The 24,546-nt window shown below is 33.3% G+C and overlaps 1 protein-coding gene across 6 annotated transcripts in view; it reads left to right on the forward strand.

Moving 5' to 3' along the window:
- The window catches only part of CCDC91 (coiled-coil domain containing 91), a 313,500-nt gene that overhangs the window by 150,196 nt on the left and 138,758 nt on the right, over nucleotides 1–24,546 (forward strand). For all 6 annotated transcript variants that reach the window (XM_040642281.1, XM_040642283.1, XM_040642282.1 and 3 more), the window contains exon 7: nucleotides 4,510–4,587. In XM_040642281.1, coding sequence (XP_040498215.1) covers nucleotides 4,510–4,587 — 78 coding nt within the window. The remainder of the gene's footprint in view (nucleotides 1–4,509; nucleotides 4,588–24,546) is intronic.

Genomic DNA, 24,546 nt, shown 5'->3' on the forward strand with positions numbered 1-24,546 from the left:
TGGATCTAATAATTATGTAGTTTCCAGTATATATAAAATCACATCTTCTGCAAATAGGGATAGTTTCACTTCTTCATTTCTAATACAGTAATTTCTTAGGATGCCTTTTGTCTATTTTTCTTGCCTAATTTCTTGCTTATTCAGTACAGTGTTAAATAGAAGTGTCTGGAGTGTACGTCCTTGTCTTATTCTGATGTTAGAGTTTTAGTCTCTTGCCAACAGTATGATGTTAGCATAGATGCCCCTTATCAGGTTGAAGATGTTGCTTTCTATTTTTAGCTTGTTGAACATTTTTATCAAGAAAGTATGTTTGATCTTGTCATTGCTTTTCTGCATACTGAAATGGTCATGTGGATTTATTCTTTTCCTTTTTTGTTTTAAAATGGTGTATTAAATGGATTGCCGTTTGTATGTTGAACCACCTTGGCATTCCTGAGATAAATTCCACTTGGTCCTTAGTGCATGATCCTTTTAAAATGCTGTGGGATTCTGTTTGCTGCTATTTTATTGAAGAGTGTTACATCTGTATTTATAGGGCTCATTGTTTTGTACTTTTCTTATATTGTCTTTATCTGGCTTTGAATTAATGTAACACTGGTTACTCAATCTTTTATGTTACCAGACTGAAGATAACTATTATATTTTCATCATTTTTTATCCCCAGAGTCTAGCAGTCTAGCACATAGTGATAATGTAAATTAAATATAATGCTTCCTGAGAAAATTTGGTATAAGATAATGGTGGGAGAATTTTAAGTGATCAGTAACTGTAAATTTCATAGTACTTGGAAAGTCTACATTTTTACCTTGAATTATGATGAATATTACTGAATATCTCTATATCATTTTAAAAAATTTATGAAGTACGTATTGAATATAACAGTCAGAATTTTAGTTCTGATACCTAAAATGATTATAGAAACCCATTATGTCAGTAATGAGAATTTTAGCATAATCCAACATTTGTTGATAGCTGATCTGTTCTCAGACACTATGCAAAGCACTGAATTAATTTTTTCTTCTATCTAGAAGATATAGCCATTGATATAATGTTCATTGTCAGTTAAAATATGTCATAGAACATTTTGATTACTTATGAAATGTCTCTAAGAAAATACCTTTTATGTGAATTGCTTAGTACATTGTACTGTATGCTTTTTTAATAGCACATCAATACTTTTTTGATGATTTATGTCTTTATTCAGGACTATAGTTATTGAATTTATCAAACTTGATTATTGAAATGGTTCATATTCATCTCTAATTTGCAATTAATTAGGCGAAAGTAGAATACATTCTCAGTTTTACTTAATGGATCTAGGTTAATTTGCTTTGCTCAGACTGATTAATTCTAAATAGCTTTTTGACCTTCTTGGTTCTCAGTTTCCTCAATTCTAAACTGAAGAGATTAGTTTGCAATAAGTATTGTCAAGAGAGGAAAAAACGTAAATTAGTATTTGAGTAGTTAAGTATGGAAAATGCTGGTTTTAGTAAAATTCAACGTATTTCCTTCTGGGTTTGTCCGAGATTTAATATGTTAATGTATGTTGTTAATGTATGTTAATGTATGTTAATGTATGTTGTTAATGTCCATAGTTTGACTGTATTTGCCTATCTTATAGGAGCTTCTTTTATATTGCTGGCCTAAAGGTGAAACTTATGCATCTCAAGAACTGCCTGAGATGATCCACTAAGATATGGAAAGAAAATGTCAGAATATCTATTTCTATTTACATGTTCTTTAATCTTGAAAAGTAAAAGAAAAACTATGTTAATGCTTAGTACATGGATTGATGCTTTTTGCCCTCCCTAGGTCCTTATATGAAACAGTCACAAGGTTTTTGTGAGATAACCTGACATGAATGGGAGATCTGAAGTGATGAGTTGATAGTGATGCCCTTATTTGTTTCCTTATTTTTAGCGTAATATAGTACATAACTTGCTTAACCAGGTAATTGGACTGTTAGGTTATTTAGTTTTTACTGAAACAACTCTTACAGAAATGGAAAAGTGACTTCAGAAAGATGGCTGCCATGAGCCATAGATTGATAATTACACCAACAAAAATCCGTATTTATAACAAGTGCCCTTCGTGATTTTTTTATATTAAGGCAATTTTGGGAAATAGTGATTTAGCCACACTAGGTATATAAAGGGATATACCAGAAAGGGAAATTAGATGTTAATAATGAAATAGAGGGGCACCTGGGTGGCGCAGTCATTAAGCGTCTGCCTTCGGCTCAGGGCGTGATCTTTGGCTCTGGGGTCGAGCCCCACATCAGATCAGGTTCCTCCGCTGGGGGCCTGCTTCTTCCTCTCCCGCTCCCCTGTTTGTGTTCCCTCTCTCGCTGGCTGTCTGTCAAATAAATAAATAAAATCTTTAAAAGAAATAATGAAATAGAACCTGTTAAGTCAGTAAAGTATAATAAATGAGGGGAGACGATGAGTGAGCAAGTGGAAGCAGTAAATGGACAAAAATTATTGGCATCATCTTTTACCCTAAATATAGTTGATATTTAATTTTCTCTCAAAGTCCTTTGGGGTGATGATGCAGTCATTCCTTGCAGTCATTCAGGGTTTCAAGCTGGCAGAGGCCGTGCCCTCCGCAGAACCTGGCTTTTGTTGGCATCTTGGGCACTGGCATCCAGCAAGCAAGGAGGGGGGAAGACAAGGAGTGTGTGGAAGATTGTGTGGAAGGTTTTTTTGTGATTCAAGCCTGAAATAGTGTATGTCACTTCTCCCAAGCTGATATTCCTAAAATAAATCCCACTTGACTGAGAGATGTTTTTCTATTTATATATTGCTAGACTCAGTTAGCTAATACTTTGTTTAGAATTTGTTTCTATACTCAGAAGAGTGGTTCATAATTTTTTCTTCTTTTAATTATCTTTGCAGAGTTAAGAATAAGGGATATGTTGCCCTAATATGTGGGGAAGTATTCCCTCATTTCCTATTCTCTGGAAGAGTTTGTGTAAGATTTCTGTCATTTCTTCCTTAAATGTTTATTAAAATCACCTGTTAAGTCATCTAGGCTTAGAAATTCCTTGATCAGAGGTTGCTTTTTTTTAATTAATAAATTCAATTTTTCTTACACAAATAAGACTGTTAAGATTTTTTATTTCATCTTTTTAAAATTTTGAGAAGTTGTACCTTTTCTTAGGAGCTTTTTTAATTTTATCTAAAATTTCATTTTTGAAACGTATTTTATATCTTAATGGTTTTTTTTTAGAAATAGCTGTAGGTTAATGTAATATCCTAATTCATGTGTGATGTAAATTTGCATTTTTCATTTTTCTCGATTACTTTATTTTTATCATCTTACTACATTTTATTTTTTCTCTTATTTTGGATTATTTTTTTAAAGATTCTTTTGTTACCTATTTAATCTTTTTACTCTGTCCCGTGTCATTTTAGATTTTTTTTTGTATTTTCCATAGTTTTATTCCTCTTTTCAGTCTAATCTCTTTTTCTGCCCCCACTATCTTTTGGTTCTCTAATTCTGCTTTCTGCTGTGTTTCACCTACTGTTTACCTCATCTGTTGAATTATTAATAGTGCATATTTCTCAGCTGTAAAATTTCTATCTCATGAATTCTAGTTCTCTGATGAAAATCTGTATCCTATCCATTTTCTTCTTTTCTCCTCTACTTTCTTGAACGTATGAATCATAGATTTTTTAAAAAAGATTTATTTACTTATTTTAGAAAGAGAGCACGAGCAGGAGGGGCAGAGGGAGAGGCAGAGGGAGAGAGAATGCCAAGCAGACTCCACACGGAACGTGGAGCCCAATCTGGGGCTCGATTTCATGATACTGAGATCATGACCTGAGCTGAAACCAAGAGTCAGATGCTTACCCAACTGTGCCCCAGAATCATAACATATTTTAAACTCTTTGATAACTAATATCTAAATCATCCATGGGCCTATTACTTTCATCTTTTCTGTTTTCTGTGTTTTTAGTCTCGTCTTTTGTCACCTCTGATACTTTTGTACTGAAACCTGTACAGAGTGTTTGAAAAATTAAAAAGGCTCCGTAGGATGTTAATATTCTCCAAAGAAAGTTCATCCATTCCTTTGCTAGGAAGATAGAATGGGGGTTGGTCACCTTAATCCAGCAGTTCTCTATCTTTGTTAAGTCTTAAACTATTGGTATATTACTGGAGAAGTAATAAAAAATATAGAAAGGACTGAGCTTATTGAAGTAACACAGTCCCTCCTGGCTCTTGATCCAGGTGCAGAATTGCCATATGCCCCAAGAGATAACACTATTGCTTTGTGTTATCTCACCTCTCAGTATGGTTTTTCTCTCACAGTTATTGTTTTCCTACTGTTTTTCATTGCTTCAGTCCTCCCTAATGCTTTTAAACAGAACTTTATTTTTTCTCATTGTTTTTAGCTGTGGCATTAGTGTGCCACAAACCACTCAATCATTCATGGATGGGAGAGTCAGTGGTTTTCTTTTGTAAACAAAAGAACAAACCGTGGTTTAGTTTTTTGTTTTTGTTTTTCAGGAAAAACATAAACAAGAATTGGAAGACATGAGGAAAGCTGGTCATGAAGCTCTCAGCATTATTGTGGATGAATATAAGGTAGATGTTTGAGAGTCTGCTTTCTCTACCTTTTAAACTGTGCCATACTTTAGAAAAAAGTTTACACACATTGGCACATGCAAACATATGCAAATTATAGAATGACAGTAGTCTTGTTTTGGTATAGTATTCTTTTCAATTGACCAATACGCGTTTGTTGAGAACATACATAGTAGATGACGGAAGGTAATGCTAGATGTTGCTCTGCATTGGAAAAGTTGTAGAATGTTAAAGAATATAGAATCTGTAGCTGAAGAAGTTCAAGAACAGAATTCTATTGAATTAATTGCTAGATTAGCGTTTATCTTTACTGTGGTTCTGCCTCTTTTAGAAAAAAAAGGCATGATATGTACATCTGAAAAATATTATGGTTAAAAGGGATTAAGAAAAACTGTTATGAATATTGTTATAGAAATCATAATAAATGTCAGTATCAGGGACGTACACAGCATTATTCTTTGATTCTATGCCTGCATAAGCTTAATCATTTAAAGCAAACTAAGGACTGGTATGTTGCAAGCTTTCAGGATAGCCTGAACTTTAAAAATTGGTCCATTAGTTGTAGCTGATGAATGTAGATTTGCTTCCTAGTTCACTTTGTGTCAAGAGCCAATACTCTGAACGTAACTTTCTGTTATTGGTGGGTAATAATTGAAAATAAAGATTTTATTTTCATGCTCAAAACAAAAGTCCTTTTCCCCCTAAATTTCATGTTAGATCATTTTCCCCCCACAAATAATAGAGGAATACATTCTTGTTGAAATTAATTCAAACAATTCTCCCCAGAAGTAACTACTGTTAGCAGTTTGATGTGAGCCCTGAGCCGTTTTAGAGGTTTTTCTCCGTAATTGCATATGTATATTTGCTAATACCATATTATATAATTTTTTTATTTGTTTTTACACAAAATGTTATTCCACTCAATCTATTCTTTTGTTTCTTTCTGTGTTTATTCAGTATGATTTATATTTTAGTATCTGGTACATATGAACTTAGTTTTTGTTCTATAGTATTCCACTGTGTGTGTGTGTCTGTGTGTGTGTGTGTGTGTGTGTACATCATATTTGGTTTAACTGTACCTGTATTAGCATTTAGTTTGTTTTTGGTTGTTCATTAGTACAGTAAATGTTTTTGTTTGCTTGTTTGTTTTTAAATCCTTCTACCACTTGTAGAATACAGAAATTTTTTTATTGTCGATTAAACTTCATCCTTGCAGTTGGTAGAAATTAATGTCATTTTAGTTAGCTAATAATTTAATGTCAAAAATCTTGTGACAAGTCATTTGTCTAAAAGTAGAAAAAGAAATAGATCCAGAATTACCTAAATGGACTTCTTTTTTTTTAATCCAAGATAAATAGTCTAGTCAATATGTGTTGGAACATGAAAGGTCATTTTTGTGACCACACCCAATATAGAAACCCGTGCCATTGTCGAGATGGTCATTAAAAAATGTCAAGTTTTTGCAGCTGTGATTATTGGCTCTTTTTATAATATTGTGAATTTTTAGCTCTACTAATATAAACCAGCTTTACAGTTATTGAATTGGGTAAAAGTATAGGATCTATTTTGAACTGTCATCTTTTTTTTTTTCCCCTAGGCTAAGGGTGGGGAGAATTAAAAAATTGGAATTTATATTATTCTCCTCGTGCATTAAGTGATATATTCTTGGGTGAATTTGTATTTTACTTATTTTTAATTATGAATTTAAATTAAATGTTTTAAAAGCGTTTACATTGTGTTTGAACTTGTATTTTTCAGAACAGCTCAATGTTTGGTATCTTAAATCCTTTTCTGATTCTAGCTCCACATATTTCATTTGCTGAAAACATGTTTATCGTGTATTGCTTTCAATACTGACAGCTAATGAGGTTAAAAGCATAAGTGAGAATTTTGCAAATACATTTTACAACTTGTAATTTGGAGAAACTTGGTTGAGAGCTACTCATTTCACCTCTTCTTTGTCTGGTATCACTATTTGATGCCCATTTGGAGAGGATTTAAAAGTTTTAAGCATTAGGTATCATGATTTGGTTAAGAAGATTAGGAATCAAGTCAAGTAGCCTACAAATTTATATTTAATTTGTCATATACTTATTGTCAGTTAATATATAAACTTGATAAACTTTTGTAGCAGGGAACTTTGGTATAAATATATTTCATAGCTTCCCTATTGATTTATTGATGAGCTTCATATTTTGTGCAATGATGTTATTGTACTGTGAGAAAGAATAAGATCTGATACATTAATTATCATATAACATTTTACATCCAGTGTGTTCTGAAAACATATGGAGAATCAACTTCAAAATAATATAGGAAAAAATAAAGTAATTCAGATAAGAAAAATAGGCAATGTTTTCCTCGTAGGTTAGATGTCTCTGTAATGTCGGTGTCAGTTTGTGACCCATTATGGAACAGGATGAGAAATGATATATATTTTTTTCCATTTGAAATTCAAGCATGAGAAGGTCATGTGATAATTATTATATTATGTGTCTCTTTTTCAGACAGTAATTTACTTTTCGTTGATACTTTTAAAGCTTTATTTTGTTAAAGTATATAAACATTTTGATGGATGATTCATTAATCATTAGATAACTCAAAAACAAATGAAAATACAACTTCTAATTACTATTGCTAACAGAAGTTGTATGAACATTCTCTTTGATTTATTCTTTCCTTAATTCAAGAAACCTTGACTTCCTTCTTTGTGCCACGGACTGCTGTGGATACAGCACTGAAGAAGATAGACAGGTCTTTGGTCCAATGGAATATATAGTACACACCCACCATGCACATGCACAGACCATACACAGGTAGTAAGTCACCAAAACCGTACCTTCCCTTGATGGTTTGACTTTAATCTCTCCTTCTATTTACTCAAATGTGCAACTGGACTAGAGAAATCTGTGCCTTTTTACTACCATCCCTGGCTTTTAGGGATCTTATATTCTTCTGCTTGTTTATCCCAGACTAGATGTGGTAAGTCATTTTTCCCCCTCCAAGTTGAGTTGAGGAATTTGGGGAAAAAAAAAAAATTCATTAGAAAAGATAGTGAAAAATACAAATGAAGTAAAACAAAAATAATAAAAGCCTAAAAATTCACAGGAAGATACATTATTTTTACATTAACCTTTCCTTCCAGAAATGTGAAGTAGCCTTTTTTCCCCCTATTTTTCCTACTATACATCTAAAAAAAAAATCCTTGGACATTTTGTATAAAACAGACATGAAATCCTGAAAGACAGAAGAAGGCAAACTGCCTAGGGACTCTGGGATCCAGGTAACTACATGACACTGGGTTCCCTGGATTTTCTTTTTCCCTCATTTGCCCAGATTAGGTGCTGGAGAAGTGAGCAACCCAGAAATACCAAATGGACACAGATATCAAATCCCAAGAAAAGGCTGCTGTCTTTGTCCAAAAGACCAGGAAAGCCTCCAGGTAGCAAGAAAGTAAACTCCTAGGTTAATAACCATTCTACTCCCACCAAACAGCATAGAACAAAATATGGCTCCACCCTCCAACCCTGCCAACAAAGGCCGGTTAAGGATTGTAGACCTTCACCATCTCAGGCTATAGTGAGATAGATTTCCTCTTCTCCATTGGGAGGTTTCGAAGAAGGCTGACTTTCAGTCCCACTGGGCAATAAATCCTCTCCTCCCTAAGTGTCAGGGTAGGCCATGTAGGAAGCCTAGACTTCCACCCCACCCTGATGGTAGTGAGGTACTTTCTCTACTATCAAGGTATCAACAGATGTTTAATGGAAAGTCAGGGTAATAAGGTCAGCCCTCTGAAGTGTCAGTGAGGGTTATTTGGGGAACAATAAGGTGGCATCCTTGCTCCTCTCAGCCAGAGTGACATCAGTGAAGGCTTTGTGTGAAGCTGAACTCCCAATCATGTCTGGCAATAATGAGGAGATTCTATTCCCCTGCCCTGAGTGTCAGTGGAGAATGAACCAGGAACCTGAACTTAGTACCTGGCTGTTCCCCTCTTGTCTTGTTGCAGTAGTGTCTTATCAGAGGAAGTCTGCCTGAAGCAAGATTTTTTTTTTTAAATATTTTTAAAGATTTTTATTTATTTATTTGACAGAGAGAGAGACAGCCAGCGCGAGAGGGAACACAAGCAGGGGGAGTGGGAGAGGAAGAAGCAGGCTCCCAGCAGAGTAGCCTGATGTGGGGCTCAATCCCAGGACCCTGGGATCACGCCTGAAGCAAGATTTAAAATATCCAAATTTCAGTTGAAAATCAGTACTCATACAAAGAACCAAGAAAATCTCATCTTGAGTGAAAAAAGATAATGAACAGAAGCTAACACTGAGCTGACACCAATGTTAGAATTATCTGACAAGGATTTTAAAGTGTCCATCATAAAAATGCTTTAACAAGCAATTATGAACATGCTTGAAACAAAGGGAAAAAAAATAGAAAATCTCAGCAAAAGAATAGAATGTCTTACCAAAGAAACAGATTATGTAAAGAAAGAACCAAATGAAAATTTTAGAACTTAAAAATACAGTACAAAAAAAAATTCAGTGTTTGGGTTCAATGTCATAATGGAGAAATGGGAAATAATCAATGAACTTGAAAATAGAGAATAGAAGTCACCCAGTTTGAACAACAGAGAGAAAACAGACTAAAAACAAATGAGCAAGGATTTAGGGACCTGTGGGATTATAACAAAATATCTAAAATTCATGTCATCAAAGTCCTGGAAAAAGAGGAAAAAGAGGATAGAGAAACTGAAAATATATTCAAAGAAATAGTAGCTGAAAATTTCCCAAATTTGGCCAAAGAAATAAAACTACATATTCAAGAAGCTGAGTGAACTCTTAAACAGGATTAACCAAAATAATAATAATACCAAAATCAAAACAAATAAAAACCACCAAGACACATTGTGATGGTTAATTTTATGTGTTTTAACTTGGTTAGGCCATGATGCCCATATATTTGGTCAAACATTATCCTGGATATTTTTGTTAGGGTTCATTCCAGGTAAGATTAATATTTGCAATTGTGGACCTTGAATATAGCAGATTGCCCTCCATAATGTGGGTGATTCTTATCCAATTGTTAGAAGGTTTTAATAGAACAAAGGACCTATGTCCCCTGATCAGTAAGGTATTTTGCTAGCAGACAGACTTTTAGACTTGAACAAGCTAAAAGAGCCTGAAAAGCTCTCCCCTGGATCTCCAATCTGCCATTCTACCCCGCAGATATTGAATTTGCCAGCCTCCACATTTGTGGGAGCCATTTTCTTAAAATAAATCTTTTTCTCTATATACATATCCTATTAGTTCTATTACTCAAGAGACCCTGACTGCTACAGATGTTATGGTCAAACGTCTGAAAACGAAAGACAAAAGAAAATCTTGAAAGCAGCCAGAGAAAGATGGCATTTGACCTACAGAAAATCAATTAGATTTACATTGGATTTTTCATCAGAAACCAGGGAGGCCAGAAGGAAATTGAATAACACTGAAAGAAAATAAGTGTCCACTCAGATTTTTATATCCAATGAAAATATGTTTCTGCAGTGAAGGGAAGAAATCAAGATGTTCTCAGATGAAGGAAAAGTAAGAGGATTTGTCATAGCAAAGCTACTCTAAGAGAATGGCTAAGGAAGTTATCCAAACAAAAGGAAATGATAAAGGAACGAATTTTGAAACATTAGGAAAAAACAAAGGAAAGGACAAGATTGTGGGTAAATGCAATAGACTTTCTTTTTTTAAGTTTTCTAAATTATATTTGTTAAATGAAAAAATATGTAACATTTTCCAATGTGGTTCTTTATGTAAAGGAAAATTTTAAGAAAATTATATTGTAGGGGCACCTGGGTGGCCCAGTCAGTTAAGCGTCTGCCTTCAGCTCAGGTCATGATCTCAGGGTTCTGGAATCAAGCCCCACATAGGGCTCCCTGCTCAGCGGGGAGCCTGCTTCTCCCTCTTCCTCTGCTGCTCCCCCTGCTTGTGCTCTCTCCCTCTCTCTCTCACATAAATAGATAAAATCTTCTAAAAAAAGAAAAAGAAGAAAAAGAAATTGTAAACAAGGAAGAGTAACAGACATACTCTTAACTTGAACTGGTAAACTGCCAACACCAGCAATGGTGTGATTTTTTTTTTTAATTTCAATTTGGGAGTATGCAAATTTATTTACTTCTACAATCTTTTCCATGTTAAGGCTTGAGATTTATTTATTTTGAGTTTGGTTGCAAGATTTTAAACTATCAAAATCATTTGGAGCTAGTTTACATTTATACATTTGTATTTCAAACACTAATCAGTTTAAAATGTAATAGAAAAGACTTTTCTCCATTTGTCATTGTGATTTCTAAGAACCTGAAGTAATCAGTAATTATCACAACAGAGGAAAGTTTACTCATCATATAGTTTGATTTTGCGTAGCTAGTGATATTTTAATATTTTGTAATTTTTATTTTTGAACAGCTTTATTGAGGCATAATTCATATATTATAAAATCTACCAAAGTTTATAATTCTCTAGTTTTTAGTATATTTGCAGAATTATACAGTCATCACCACAATGTAATTTCAGAGCATTTTCAACCCCCTACATGAAACCTTATATCCCTCCACAGTCATTCTTCACTCCCTGCCCAACCACCTGTTTTCTAGCCCTTGGTAACCATTAATCTGTATTATGTCACTATAGATTTGCATCTTCTGGACAGTTTGTATAAACAGAATCATACAATTTGTGATCTTTTTGACTGACTTCTTTCACTTAGCATACTGTTTTCAACGTTCATGCTTGTTACATTTATTATATTGGTCTTTCATTTCTTTTTTGTTGTCCAGTAATATTCCATTGTACGGAGTACCACATTTTATTTAACCTTTTACATCAGTTAATGGTCATTTGGAGTGTTTTCACTTTTCGACTATTGTGAATAATGCTATGTGGATGTATATTTTCATTTCTCGTTGGTATATGCCTAGGGTTGAAATTACTGGGTTGTATGGTTATCTATGTTTAGCATTTTGAGGAAGTACCAGAATGTTTCCAGCTGTACTATTTTATATTCCAACCAACAGTGACTGAGGGTTCTAGTTTCTCTCCATCCATACCAACACTTGTTATTTTCCATTAAAAAAAAATTTAGCCATGCTAGTGGGTTTAATTGGCATTTAAGTCTTTGATCCATTTTGAGTTAATTATTGTATATGATGTGAGGAAGGGATGGAACTTTTTATTTATTTATTTATTTATTTGTTTATTTATTTATTTATTTATTTTGATGTGCATAGCCAGTTGTTCCCAATATCATTTGTTGAAAAGACTGTTCTTTCCTCATTGAATTGTCTTAGGACCTTTGTCAAAAATTAACCATCTGTGTGAGGATTTATTTGTAGACTCTTAATTCCTTTCCATTGAAATATATGTCTCTCTCAATGTCATTACCACACTTTTTATTACTGTAGCTTTATAGTAAGTTTTTGATATCAGAAAGTGTACATTGTCCAACTTTGTTCTTCTTCCAAATTGGTTTGGCTATTCTAGTTCACTTGCATTTTCATATGAGTTTTAGTATTAGCACATGAATTTTTAAAAATATCCAAGTGGGATTTGATTTGTATTTGCATTGAATATGTAGACCAATTTGGGAAGTTTTGCCATTTTAATAGTATTAAAATAGCTTTCTGATGCATAATTATGAAATGTCTTTACATTTATTTTATCCTCATTAATTCCTTTCAGCAATCTATTGTAGTTTTCACTGTGTATTTTATTCTTTTTGATGACATTGGAAAACGAATTGTTTCTGTTAATTTCATGTTCAGATTTTTCATTGCTAGCATATAATAATATGATTAATAATAACAGGATTGATTTTGTATATTTGTTCTGATATATATGTTCATTAGTTCTAATAGTTTTTTAGTAGATTTGTTAGGATTTTCCATATACAAGATCATGCCACCTGCCGCCTGCACCTCTTTCCAATCTGGGTGCCTTTTATTATTTTTTTCCTTGCCTAATTGTCCTGGATAGACCTCCAATACAATTTGAATAAGAACTGCAAGAACATACATGATCTTAGGGAGACAACATTCAGTTATCAACCATTTAAGTATGATGTTATAAGTGAGTTGTAAATAGATGGTCTTCATTAGGTTGAGGAAGTTCCCTTTTATTTCTAGTTTGTTGAAAAAAATTTTTTTAATCATGAAAGGTTGCAGAATTTTGTCCAATGCTGTTTCTGTGTCTTTTGAAAAGATAATTTTTTTTCTTATGAATATGGTATATTCTTTTTGATTTTTGGATGTTAACTCTGTTTTGCATTCCTGAGATAATCTCACTTGGTCATGGTGTATAATTTTTTTAGGTGTTGCATCGATCAGTTTGTTAATATTTTGTTGAGTATTTTGTACCTTTATTCATAAAGGATATTGGTTTGTAGTTTTCTTTGGCATCTAGGAGGCTTCGCTATCAGTATAATACTTAGAATAAGTTAGCATATGTTCCCTTTAATTATTTGTAAGAGTTTGTAAAAGATGAGTATTAATTCTTTGTTGAGAATTTTGTAGAATTCATCAGTATAACCGTGTGATACTGGATTTTTCTGTGTGGGAGTTTTTTGGAGGTTTTTTTTTTTGTGTGTGTGTTTTTAAATAAATTCAATCTCTTCTTATTGATCTCTTCAGATTTTCTGTTTTCTTCCTGAAATTGGTAATTTTATTTTTCTAGGAATTTAGTTCTTTTATCTAAGTGATTTAATTTTTAGCATGTAGTTGTTTATAGTATGTTCTCAGTATGCTTTTATTTTTGTAAGGTAAGTAGTGATGTCTCCTCTTTTCATTTCTGATTTTGTAATTTGAGTCTTCCCTCTTCTCCATTTGGTCAATTTATCTGAAGGTTTCTTCATTCTATTTGTGTCTTCAAATAATTAACTATTGGTTTTGTTCATTTTCTACCATTTTCTGTTCTCTTATTTACTAATTTCCACTCTAACCTTTATTTTGCAGAGCCTTCTGCTTACTTTGGCTTTACTTTGTTATTTTCCTAGTTTGTTAAAATGGATTAAGTAGGTGAAACATGTAATATCTTTTTTCTGATTCATGTAATATCTTTTTCTTTTTTAATATAGGCATTTATGTTTTCCTCTTGATTCTTGTTTATTTCATCCCATAAGTTTTGTATGTTGTATTTTCATTTTTGTTCATATAAAATAATTTATAGTCCTCATTGTGATTTCTTCTCTAACACATTGTTTCTTTAGGAAAGTGTTGTGTAATTTCTATATATACATATGAATTTCTGAAATTTCTGGCTGTTATTAATTTCTAGTTTGATTTCCTTGTGGTTGAAAAATTTGTTTTGATTATTTTGATTGGGGTGGAGTGTTCTGTAGATGTCTCTAGGTGCATGCAGTTGGTTTGTAGTCTTGTTGAACTTTTCTGTCTGCTGTTGGTAATCTGCTTGACTTTTTATCCTTTATTGATAGTGTGGATATCAAAGCATCCATTATTGTTGAATTCTTTATTATTCTGTCAGGTTTTATTTCATGTATTTTGGGGGTATTTTGTTCACTGCATATGTGTTTTTGAGTGTTACATCTTCCTAATGTATTGACCCTTTTATTATTGTAAGATGTTTGTTTGTATCTCTGGTATGATGTTTTTTTTCTTCTAAAGTCTGGGTTTGTTGTTGTTGTTGTTTTCTTTTTGTTTTGTTTCATTTCTGACATTAGTATAGCCACTCAAGCTCTGCTGTGGTTTTTATTTGCGTGGTAAATCTTTTCCCATACTTTTATGTTGAACCAGTTTGTGTCTTTGAATCTAAACTGTCTTTTGTACAAATACAATTATATACCTTTTTAAGATGTAATTGCTTTTTAAATCAATTAAGAGAAGGACAGAGAAGAAACAACCAATTATATTGTCTTTTAAAACTCCCTACATGATTAACTTTACTGGCACTCTTTATCTCTTCATGTGGATTGAGTTATTTTCTGATTTTACTTTTTGTAGCCTAAAGACCTGCCTTTAGTATTTACTATAAGTCATGTCTGCTAAGGTTGAATTTATCTTTAAGTAGCTTTAGTTCATTTTCATTCTTTAAAGATAATTTTCTATTTTTAAAAGCTTTCTTCAGTTATACAGAAACAATGAATCATGGAACACTACATCAAAAACTAATGAGGTACTGTATGGTGACTAACATAACATAATAAAAAAATAAATAAAATAATTAAAAAAAAAACAACAAAGCAAGACAACTCAAAAAAAAAAAAAAGCCAAAAAGAAAAAAAAAAAGCTTTTTTGTTTCCTTTTTGTTGGATATAAGATTCTTATGAGACAGATGAGACAGGTTTTTTGTTTAGTTTTAGCATTTTGAAAATGTCATTCCATTGCCTTCTCTCTTTCATTGTTTCTGATGACAAGTAAGCTGTTAGTTTTTTTTTCTGGTTACCTTGTATGTGATGAATCATTTTTCTACTGTTTTCTAATTGTTTCTGTTTTTGTCTTTCAGTATTTTGACTATAATATATCTGGGTGTGTATCTCTTTTAGTTTTTCCTACATGGAATTCATTGAGCTTCTTACATGTATAGATTGTATTTTGTCACTTTGGAAAGTTTTCAGCCATTATTACTTTAAAAATATTTTATTCTTTTATTCCTTTGTGTTACATTCACTGTGTACATGTTGGTCTGCTTAATGGTGTCTCACATTTTTCTGAGGCTCTATTCATTCTTCTTCATTATTTAAACTCTGTAGTTCAGATTTCACGGTCTATTGATATTTCTTCAGATTTACTGATTATGTCTTCTCTTAATTCAAACCTACTGTTTAGAACCTCTAAAAAATAATTTCATGCTAAAAAATGCTTAACCAGCATCTGAGATTTCACTAGCCTTAATTTCTTTTTGCCAGTGGAGTATTTTGCCTCGATGTTCATGGCTGTTGACTGATCAGGGTGGTGGTTGCTGAAGGTTGGGGTGGCTGTGGCAATTTCTTAAAATGAGACAAAAGTGAAGTTTGCCACATTGATTGACTGTTCCTTTTATGAATGATTTCTCTGTAACAAGCAATGCTGTTTGATAGCATTTTACCTGTGGAATTTTTCATTTTTGTTGTTTTCATGTTTCCACTCCAGAATTTCCTGTTGTTTCTTTTGTATAATTTCTCTCTTTATTGATAGTGTATTTTATGAGATGATATTTAATTATTTAAGCATGGTTTTCTTTAGTTCTTCGAACATTTTTTCAATTGGTGCTTTGAAGTTTTTTCTGTTAAGTGTAACGTCTGGGCCACATCAAAAAGGCAGTTTCCATTGACTCCTGTTTTTCCCTATGTGTGTGACACAGTATAATGTTTCTTTTCATGTCTAGTAATTTTTTATCAAAAACTAGACATCGTAGATAAAATATAGTTGCAACTTTGTGTCTTCAGTCCTCAGGAGACTTTGGTCTTTTGTTTGTTGATTATTTAGTGAAGTCCGTTTCTTTTGAGTTGTGCAGCTTCAGTAGAGCAAAATTGATATTTACATACTCTTCCTGACTACCAGAAATGACTATTTTAAAGCCATGCTCTCTTTAACTCTCTCTTTCCTGGACTCTGTTTTATGATTCTTACTTATTTGTGTTTTATCATAAACTACCTGTTAGTTTCTGTCAATTTCTAGTTTATTGCTCTATTGTTTCTGATGTGCCCTATGGTATCCATTGCACCCCAGCCTGATCCAGTTATACATCAGTTATAGATCATTCCCTTTGGTAGGGTAGTTTGTGTGCCAGGGCCTTGCTATAACCCTTCCCTGTCATAGAACTTATGGACTATGCACAGGTCCTGGAAGGGTAGATGCTTAATTTGCTCTTCATTAGCTTCCTCACCCACATCCTCCTTTCACAGCTGGAGCTGAGTATGAGGGAAAGAGGGTAGGTAGTATTTTGCTACATGGCTGCCACCATTGCTCAGTATAGATCTTCTGTAATACAGAATTCATGAGGAAGGGATTGTCCAGTGTTTATAGCTGTTAAATATCTCTGGAATAGTTCTTTTACCTCAGGAATGTAGTAGAGATGGGACCTGGCATTTGTCTTGTGAGCCCAGCTGAGCAGCTGTCATGCAATACAGAGCTGTGCGAGAAAGGAGAATTGTATTTTTTTTACCAGCTGCCCTATTTATGTGATATAAGCCTTCTGCAGCATGGAGCTATGGAAAATAGGATCTATTAATGTTCACCAGCTGCCAAGACCACCAGGAATGATTTTTACACTAATAGGTTAGGGAAGATGGGAACTGTCACTCGGCTGCTGAGCCTGTTGAAACAGTTCTTCTGCAAGGCTCAGCTGTGGGTGGATGGGTGAAGTCCCTAGGTTGGGTATCATAACTTCCCTCTGTTCTTACTAGATTTCTGTAAACTTTGTTGAGTAAATGTTGCCCAGTTTATTGTAAGCCCTTTGATAAGTGTCCAGAGACTTTGAATGATTGTTCTTGCTTAAAAGATATATCAAGTTAGAGGATTCTCTGAGCTCTTAACATTACCATTCCAGAAATCCTAACCCACCTCTCTTATTTCTTTTAATCCATATTAAAATAGTGGTTACTTATTACATATGTTCTCCATTTAACAAGTTATCCTGCAATTAGTGAATATCTAGGAGCCATGACATTCTTTGTATTTCTCACTGTATTGACAAGAGTTAAAGATTTGTGTACATCATCTTGTCATATATGAGTACGTCAACCTTTGGATCATTGCTGATTTCTTTTTTTAATGCTTTTCTAAAATGTGACTTTTTTGACATGAGTAAATTCTGATATTATACCTCTTACAAATTTTAGAATATGCTTTTGGGTTTTATTTCAGCAAATTACCATGGATTCAAATAGTAATTTAAAGCTTAGTGATATTTTAAATGCTTATCTTACTTTTTTTTTACATTGGTAATCAAATGAAAGGAAAAAAACCCTTAAAATCTAATACATTTGGTTAGCATATTTTGTGTATGTAACATCACTCAAATGAAATAGCGTGTATTACAGCTCTCAAATGATGTGATCAACAATTTCTGATTTTAAAATAGAAATAAGCTATATTATGATTTCAACTTTTCACAAAGAATTGAAAATTTTGATTCGCCTTTAATTAGCCCCATGTAGGCATACTTTGGGGAAACTGTGGATTTGGTTCCAAACCACCACAATAAAGTGAATATAGCAATAAAGTGATTCAGGTGAATTTTTTTATTTCCCAGCACATCTAAAAGTTATGTTTACTCCATGCTATAGTCTATTAAGTGTGCAGTAGCATTATGTCCAGAAAATGTACATACCTAAAAAATATTTTATTGCTGAAAAATGCTTCACCGTCATCTGAGATTTCAGCTAGCCGTAATTTCTTTTTGCTGGAGGAGGGTTTTGCCTCGATGTTGATAGCTGCCGACTATTCAGGGTGGTGGTTGCTGAAGGTTGGGGCGGCTATGGCAACTTCTTAAAACAAGACAACAGCGAAGTTGGCCGCATCAATTGACTCTTCATTCTGTGAGTGATTTCTCTGTAACATGCAGTGCTGTTCTACCCACAGTAGAACTTCTTTCAGAATTGGAGGTAGTCCTCTCAAACTCTGTCACGGCTTTATCAGCTGAGTTGGTGTAATATTCTTTCTTGTCATTTCAACAATCTTGGCAGCATTTTACCAAGAGTAAATTCCATCTCAAGGAACCACTTTCTTTGCTCATCCATAAGGAGGACCTCCTCTTCTGCTAAAGGTTTATTATGAGATTGTAGCAATTTAAATATAATAATAATGAAAAAGTTTGAAATAATGAGAATTACCAAAATGTGACGCAAAGACACAAAGTGAGGAAATGCTTTCGGAAAAATGGCGTTGATACACTTGCTTGATGCAGGGTTGCCACAAACCTTAAATTTATAAAAAGCGCAATATCTGTGAAGCAAAATAAGATGAAGCACAATAAAACAAGGTGTACATGTATTTAATGGACTAGCCGACCTTATCTTTTTGGAATTCAGTTCTTTTTGTAACTCCGTATTTATACAACTTCAAACCATCCACCACAGGAACTCGGTAAAGAAAATCTACAACCCAATTCCATATTTAAACAACTTTGAGATCCAAAGTTATTGTGTACTGTTATTATGTATTATGTACTCATATTATTATCTTTTTCTGCCTTTAATAATGATATATAATAATTTATATATTTTTAATCTATGAATTTGCAAAAGAGTATTGCATTTCTGCAAAACTTTCTACGTTGGGACTGCCAAGTACTTCTGTTGGTAGAGCTAATTGATTATTTTGAAGTCAGACTGGCCTTGATCAAAGCCCCAGCTCTGCTACCTAGTAACAGGGTGACCTTGGGTGTTTCTTACATATGAATTTTAATTTCCTTCTGAATAAATGAAGGAATAAACCATAGAACCTATTCATAGGAACGTTATGAGGATCCAGTGAGATAACATATATTGCTTGGCTAATAATAATGCTGTTAATAAATATTAGTTGTTATAGTTTCATTGTTATACCAGTTTTCTAGCATAGCAATTTCAATGCATTGTCATTATTTTACAGCTGATTAGTAATTAGTTTACTTTTCAAAATGATACATTGTGAATTCTTGTTTCGGTTTTCTATTTAGAAATATCCACTTAAGGGAAAGAGATTATAGACCAGCCCTTCATATTCCTGGGCTCCTGTTAAAAAGCCAGCATTCTTCTGTTCATTTAGAAAATAAATAGCTTGCTTCAGATTGATGAAAAGGACATGTGAAATTCTGTTAGTACAGAAGGAAACAAAGCTAAAATTAAGCTAATATGCTATATATGCCAACTTTTCCCATAACGTTTACTTAATTTTGTTTACTTTTTCTTCCATGTCATGATTTTGAAAATCTTTTATCCTGATAATTAACAACAGTAAAGTAAATGTAGATTTTGGAAGACTTTCCATAGGAGCATGCCACATCTAAGATTGTTTACATAAGAATTTTCCTTTACTTGTTTAATTGAGCTTTTGTCTTTAAATTGTCATTCTTCGTTATACACACTGGCTCAGACTTAACAATTCTCTTATGTCTATAGTTTTCTCTATCAAGGATTATTATCGATGATGTAGACTATCTTAATTTTTTTTAAGATAATGAGTAGTATTACTATAATGCTTTTTGCTTAAGACAACTTTAACACTTTTTCACTGATCAGGATTTCTTAACCCTTTGGTTCTCACCTTTTCCAGCACATAATAAATTACTCATGATGCTTTAAAAAAAAAAAAAAGATTTTATTTATTTGAGAGAGAGCACACAAGCAGGAGGAGGGACAGAGGGAGAGAGTGCTGGGCAGAGAGCCCAACTCAGGGCTTAATCCCAAGACCCTGGGATCATGACCTGAGCTGAAGGCAGACACTGAGCCACCCAGGTACCCTGTGATGATTTTTTAAAATGTGTATGCCAAGGTAGATTTCCTCTCTAGAAATTCTAAATCATTTGTTGGTGGTGGTATCTAAGTATCCATATTTTCTTTAAAGTTCTAAAAGTCATTCTACTACCCTAGTGGTAGTGATGAGTTAATTATTGTATTATTCCTTCGTATTTATTTGCCTGTCAAAATACTGTGTTTCAGCCTGTAGCCATTATTTCCCCATTTTTGTCATCTAATACTGAACCTGTCCAGTTTGTTTGTATGTGTGTGTTTCCCACTGAAATCACTGGAAATTCTTCTGTACAAGAAAGATGAGAGATACTCTAACAGAATTTAAGTGACTGTAGGATGGACTGCTCTTTGTTTTTGAAAGTTAAAAAAGAAGCAAAAATTTTAGCTGTAACCAAAAAACTAGAATTTATTCTGTATTAATTGTTGTTTTTTGTTTTTGTTTTTAACTTATGTCCTGTTTTTTCCAACATGGGATTAGTGATCACAGTAAGAAAAATTTTTTTATAGTGGAGGATTGGTATAATAGCAGAGAGGGACTATCAAAGAAAGTCATACATGGAAAAAATGCAGGTGTATTTGCTAAAACAGATGTAATTCTGTAACTTAAGGAATAAGATGTCTTATCTTTTAAAGAGAAAGTATCTCACTATCTCCACCTCTTGCACAGATGTGTTTGTTGCTTGTTTCTCTTCTTAGAAGTATCTCATTATACATGTATTCAGTTAATGCGCTGTATATAAGTGCTTGAGCTAAAGCTATTTTAGATGCTGACACATTCTTAAAATGATTTTCTTTTTATCCTAAATAACTTTTGGAGAGGATTTTCCAAAGGAAGTTGTAGGTGACTCAGTGTAGTGAAGTTCAAAGCTGGAACTATTGCTAACATGCTGTTAGAGTGGGTGAAAAGTACTCAAGAAGTTAAGTTCAACATGTTGTTTTTATTTTATCTTACTTTGAGCCTAGTTCATTAAAAATTCCAATTTGACACAAATAAGATATGAACGTATTTCTTGGTTAATATTTTGTTTTGCTACTATATACAGCAGTGACAACAGACTCCTTCCCCCTTCCTTGTGTGTGTGTGTGTCTGTGTGTGTGTGTGGTGTTTGCTTTAAGGTAGAGCAGTTAGAATAGGAGTTTTCCCTTTTGAAACTCTTCTATACAAAGTTTTTAATTTCATCCTTAAGTTACATTTACAAGTTATTTTCTTGGTTCTGTCACAACTTGTGTATTTTTAAAATTAAATAATACTCTTGTTTTTGTTGTTTAAATGTAAGGACTTTAGATATCTTCCAAGTCATAGCAAGTATGAGAAGTATTGAAATTCATTGAATTTTGACATAGTTGACAGATTAGCAAAAATGGTGATTAGAATAGCCTGAAAAAGGCAAAAAAGAAAATGCAGTTTTGTTTTATATTTAAATGCAAAAACCGATGAAATTATAACTATACTGATTTAACATTTATTATATGTGTTGGCCCTTTTGTGGATACCTAATCTAAACATTTACTGTGTCTTTTTTTTTTTGGTGTTATTGAAATTAGTTCCTGGTCATCACATTCATCTTAAAACTAGAAAAGTTTTGTATACAGACTTCTTAAGATTTAGAGTTTTCTTTTCTCCCCCTAGAGTCTTATGTGCAAACATTTGGCCAGGCAAAGTATATTTACAAAACTCATCCTTGCAGATATCGTTATAGATATCTATACATCTCAAGATATCTCCACTAAAGTAGACCGACAGCACACCTATTCCTCTTTTACTGTCCTTGTTTCTGACTCTTGACTGATGTGATGATCTTTAATTCTGTATATTATAAACAAGATGCTAAAACCCAAACAGTGCTTGACACATGAGTAGTGCTTATAAGTACTGTCTTGATTTTTAATGAGAAACTAAGAATGGGTAGATTCTTCTGTAGTCTAAGAACATCTCACAAAGAGAGTTTTCTGATATATTTGTTTTCTCTTCTTGTTATGTTCAAGTATGAGAGTATTGAATCAGGTACACCATAGTTTTAATGTATTAGGTACATGAACTTTCTGCTACTCACGGTGGAAAATTGATACAAAATTGTTACATAAATTGAAGTTTTTCTGAAATTATCTTGATTAAAATTCTTGATATATTCATTTCCCATGTTAACGAACATTAGCTTTATTGAGAATATTGGTCTTCTGCCTTTTTTGTAAAGTTTGAGTATGTCTGAAATACCTTTTGGTAAGGATTGCTTTGAATTTTAGCAGTGTACCATATGTTAAATGCCAGGGTGGAGTATCACATGCCTGCTGTATTCCATTTTTCAAAAGCATCTACTTGCTAGTATTTTATTTGAACTCTTGAGTTGTTTGTACTGTTTTATAAGGGAGAGCATATTACATTTAGGAGACCAGTTTTTCCCAGGGTGTAGAATTACTTGTATTGTATAAAGTTCTGCTCCAAGGAGGGGGGGAACAACTTTGTTTTCTCTTCTTTTGATATTTTTCCTTGATTAAAGATTGCTAACTTTTTATGCAGAGAGGGGAGAATAAGTATTAAGATGTGTGAGACCTGTCGTGTATCATTTTTTTTAATTCCATTATTTTGTTAACCCAAAGGTATGAAATAAATTTATAGTTTCAGTTATTTGATTGAACAAGGATTCTCATAAATTCCAGCTTTTATCGTATGATCAGATTTTTCCTGGACAAATACGGATGTTTGCTGTTGCCAATAGACTTTGGCCTAACAGCATGCTAGATACTAGTGATTGGTTTGGAACTAACGACTTGGCTTGTCCATTCTTATCCCTCCCACCAAACTTAACCTCAGCGGAGGATTGAGAAAGTTTGGTAGTTGAGAATAGTTCTTGTGTGCCTCCGAGTTTCTTGGGATAAGCCAGAATTTTGCATGCAAGGCTATTCTTGTGGTTTTTCCAGCCAGGCCAAAACCAGAAGGCATTGGAAATCTTGCAAGAGACCTTGTTCTAATATAGATTTAAAGCTTGCTCTTTTATACCGTGACTGGTATATCAGCCTGACAGTGAAAGGAATGAAGGGAGGAATACTGTATTGAGGATATATATTTCAAATTTTTGCTGCAGAACAGATCTTGAAAAATATCTCCAAAGATAAAAAAAAATTAATGAGTAGGATTTATGTAGTTAGTTGTTTCTTAAGACACATCAGACCTGCCTTTTCCCCACTGGTTATTTTTGGCTTGCCCTCTAAAATGCACTTTGAATGCCATAGGTTCAGTTTTTATATCACATCAGGTTAATATTTGTAACTACTGTGGATCAGATTTGAAAATTTTATCAATAACAGTCCTACCCACCTGGGCGTTTGTTGATTAATTATAGATTTTTGCTTATTGTCATAAAAATCCAGGCTACTCTGTCATAAGTATCTTCCATCCAGAATAATATTGTCTCTCCACATTGACCGGAATGAAGCTTGACCTGTTCACTTGGGATAACAAGTTTTTTCAAATCTTTCTTTTATCTAAGCTTATTCAGTAGGTTTCTACATCTAGTAATAATGCTGGGAGAGTGATTATATAGTGATATCTGTAGGAGAATCATTTCTGTAACTACTCCAGTCAATGTGGTGTATCAGTCGTGTGCTTCTTAATCTCTCCTTATTCCAGTGAACTGAATTGTCATCAAGGTCTGTCTGGATTCAGGCATTTTCAGTCTTAGTGCCTGAAAAGTGTTATGTAATTAGACTTTAGGGGGAAAAATTGATGTGTGTATATGTTATAGATTTATTTTTATGCATTTTTTATTGGCCACCAATATTCCAATTAGTGAAAGACTGCATACCATAGTTCTTAGAGGCAGGAAAGATAAACTGGTGAAAGTTATTCTTATACTCATTTAATTTTCTTTTCTTTTTTTTTTTTTTAAAGGTTTTTTAAATTTATTTATTCGACAGAGATAGAGACAGCCAGCGAGAGAGGGAACACAAGCAGGGGGAGTGAGAGAGGAAGAAGCAGGCTCATAGAGGAGGAGCCTGATGTGAGGCTCGATCCCATAACGCCGGGATCACGCCCTGAGCCGAAGGCAGATGCTTAACGCCTGTGCCACCCAGGCGCCCCTCATTTAATATTCTAAGTCCATGTGAGGATATGTACACAAAAAGCTACTTCAATTTTTTAAATCTTTTGCCTCTTTGAAAGGATGTAAGAAAGGAATGGTTAGCTGTATTCTTTCCTCTGAACTATAAAACACAGACTCTGAGGAAGGAAAGCAGAGATGTAATAACCAGTGAAATTTGGGAGAGTAGCGTATCGGGATGTCTGTGACATTTGTAATTAGTGTGCAAGTCAGTATCATAATAGAAAGCTGGTTTTGATTTTATCTTTAAGTTCTTGTTAATCAGGTTTGGGGATCCTTCACATATAAGAATATAGATTTTATACCAAGGATAAATTATTAGGCCATAGAAAGATTTATCCTGTTATTTTCAAAATATTTTTTTGACAAGGTGTAACACATTTCTGTAGTATAAAATTCAAAAGATGTGGAAGCACCAAGTTCAAGGGTTATTTGTTCT

Source organism: Ursus maritimus, unplaced genomic scaffold, assembly GCF_017311325.1.
Source record: "Ursus maritimus isolate PB19 unplaced genomic scaffold, ASM1731132v1 scaffold_26, whole genome shotgun sequence".
Taxonomy (NCBI): domain Eukaryota; kingdom Metazoa; phylum Chordata; class Mammalia; order Carnivora; family Ursidae; genus Ursus; species Ursus maritimus.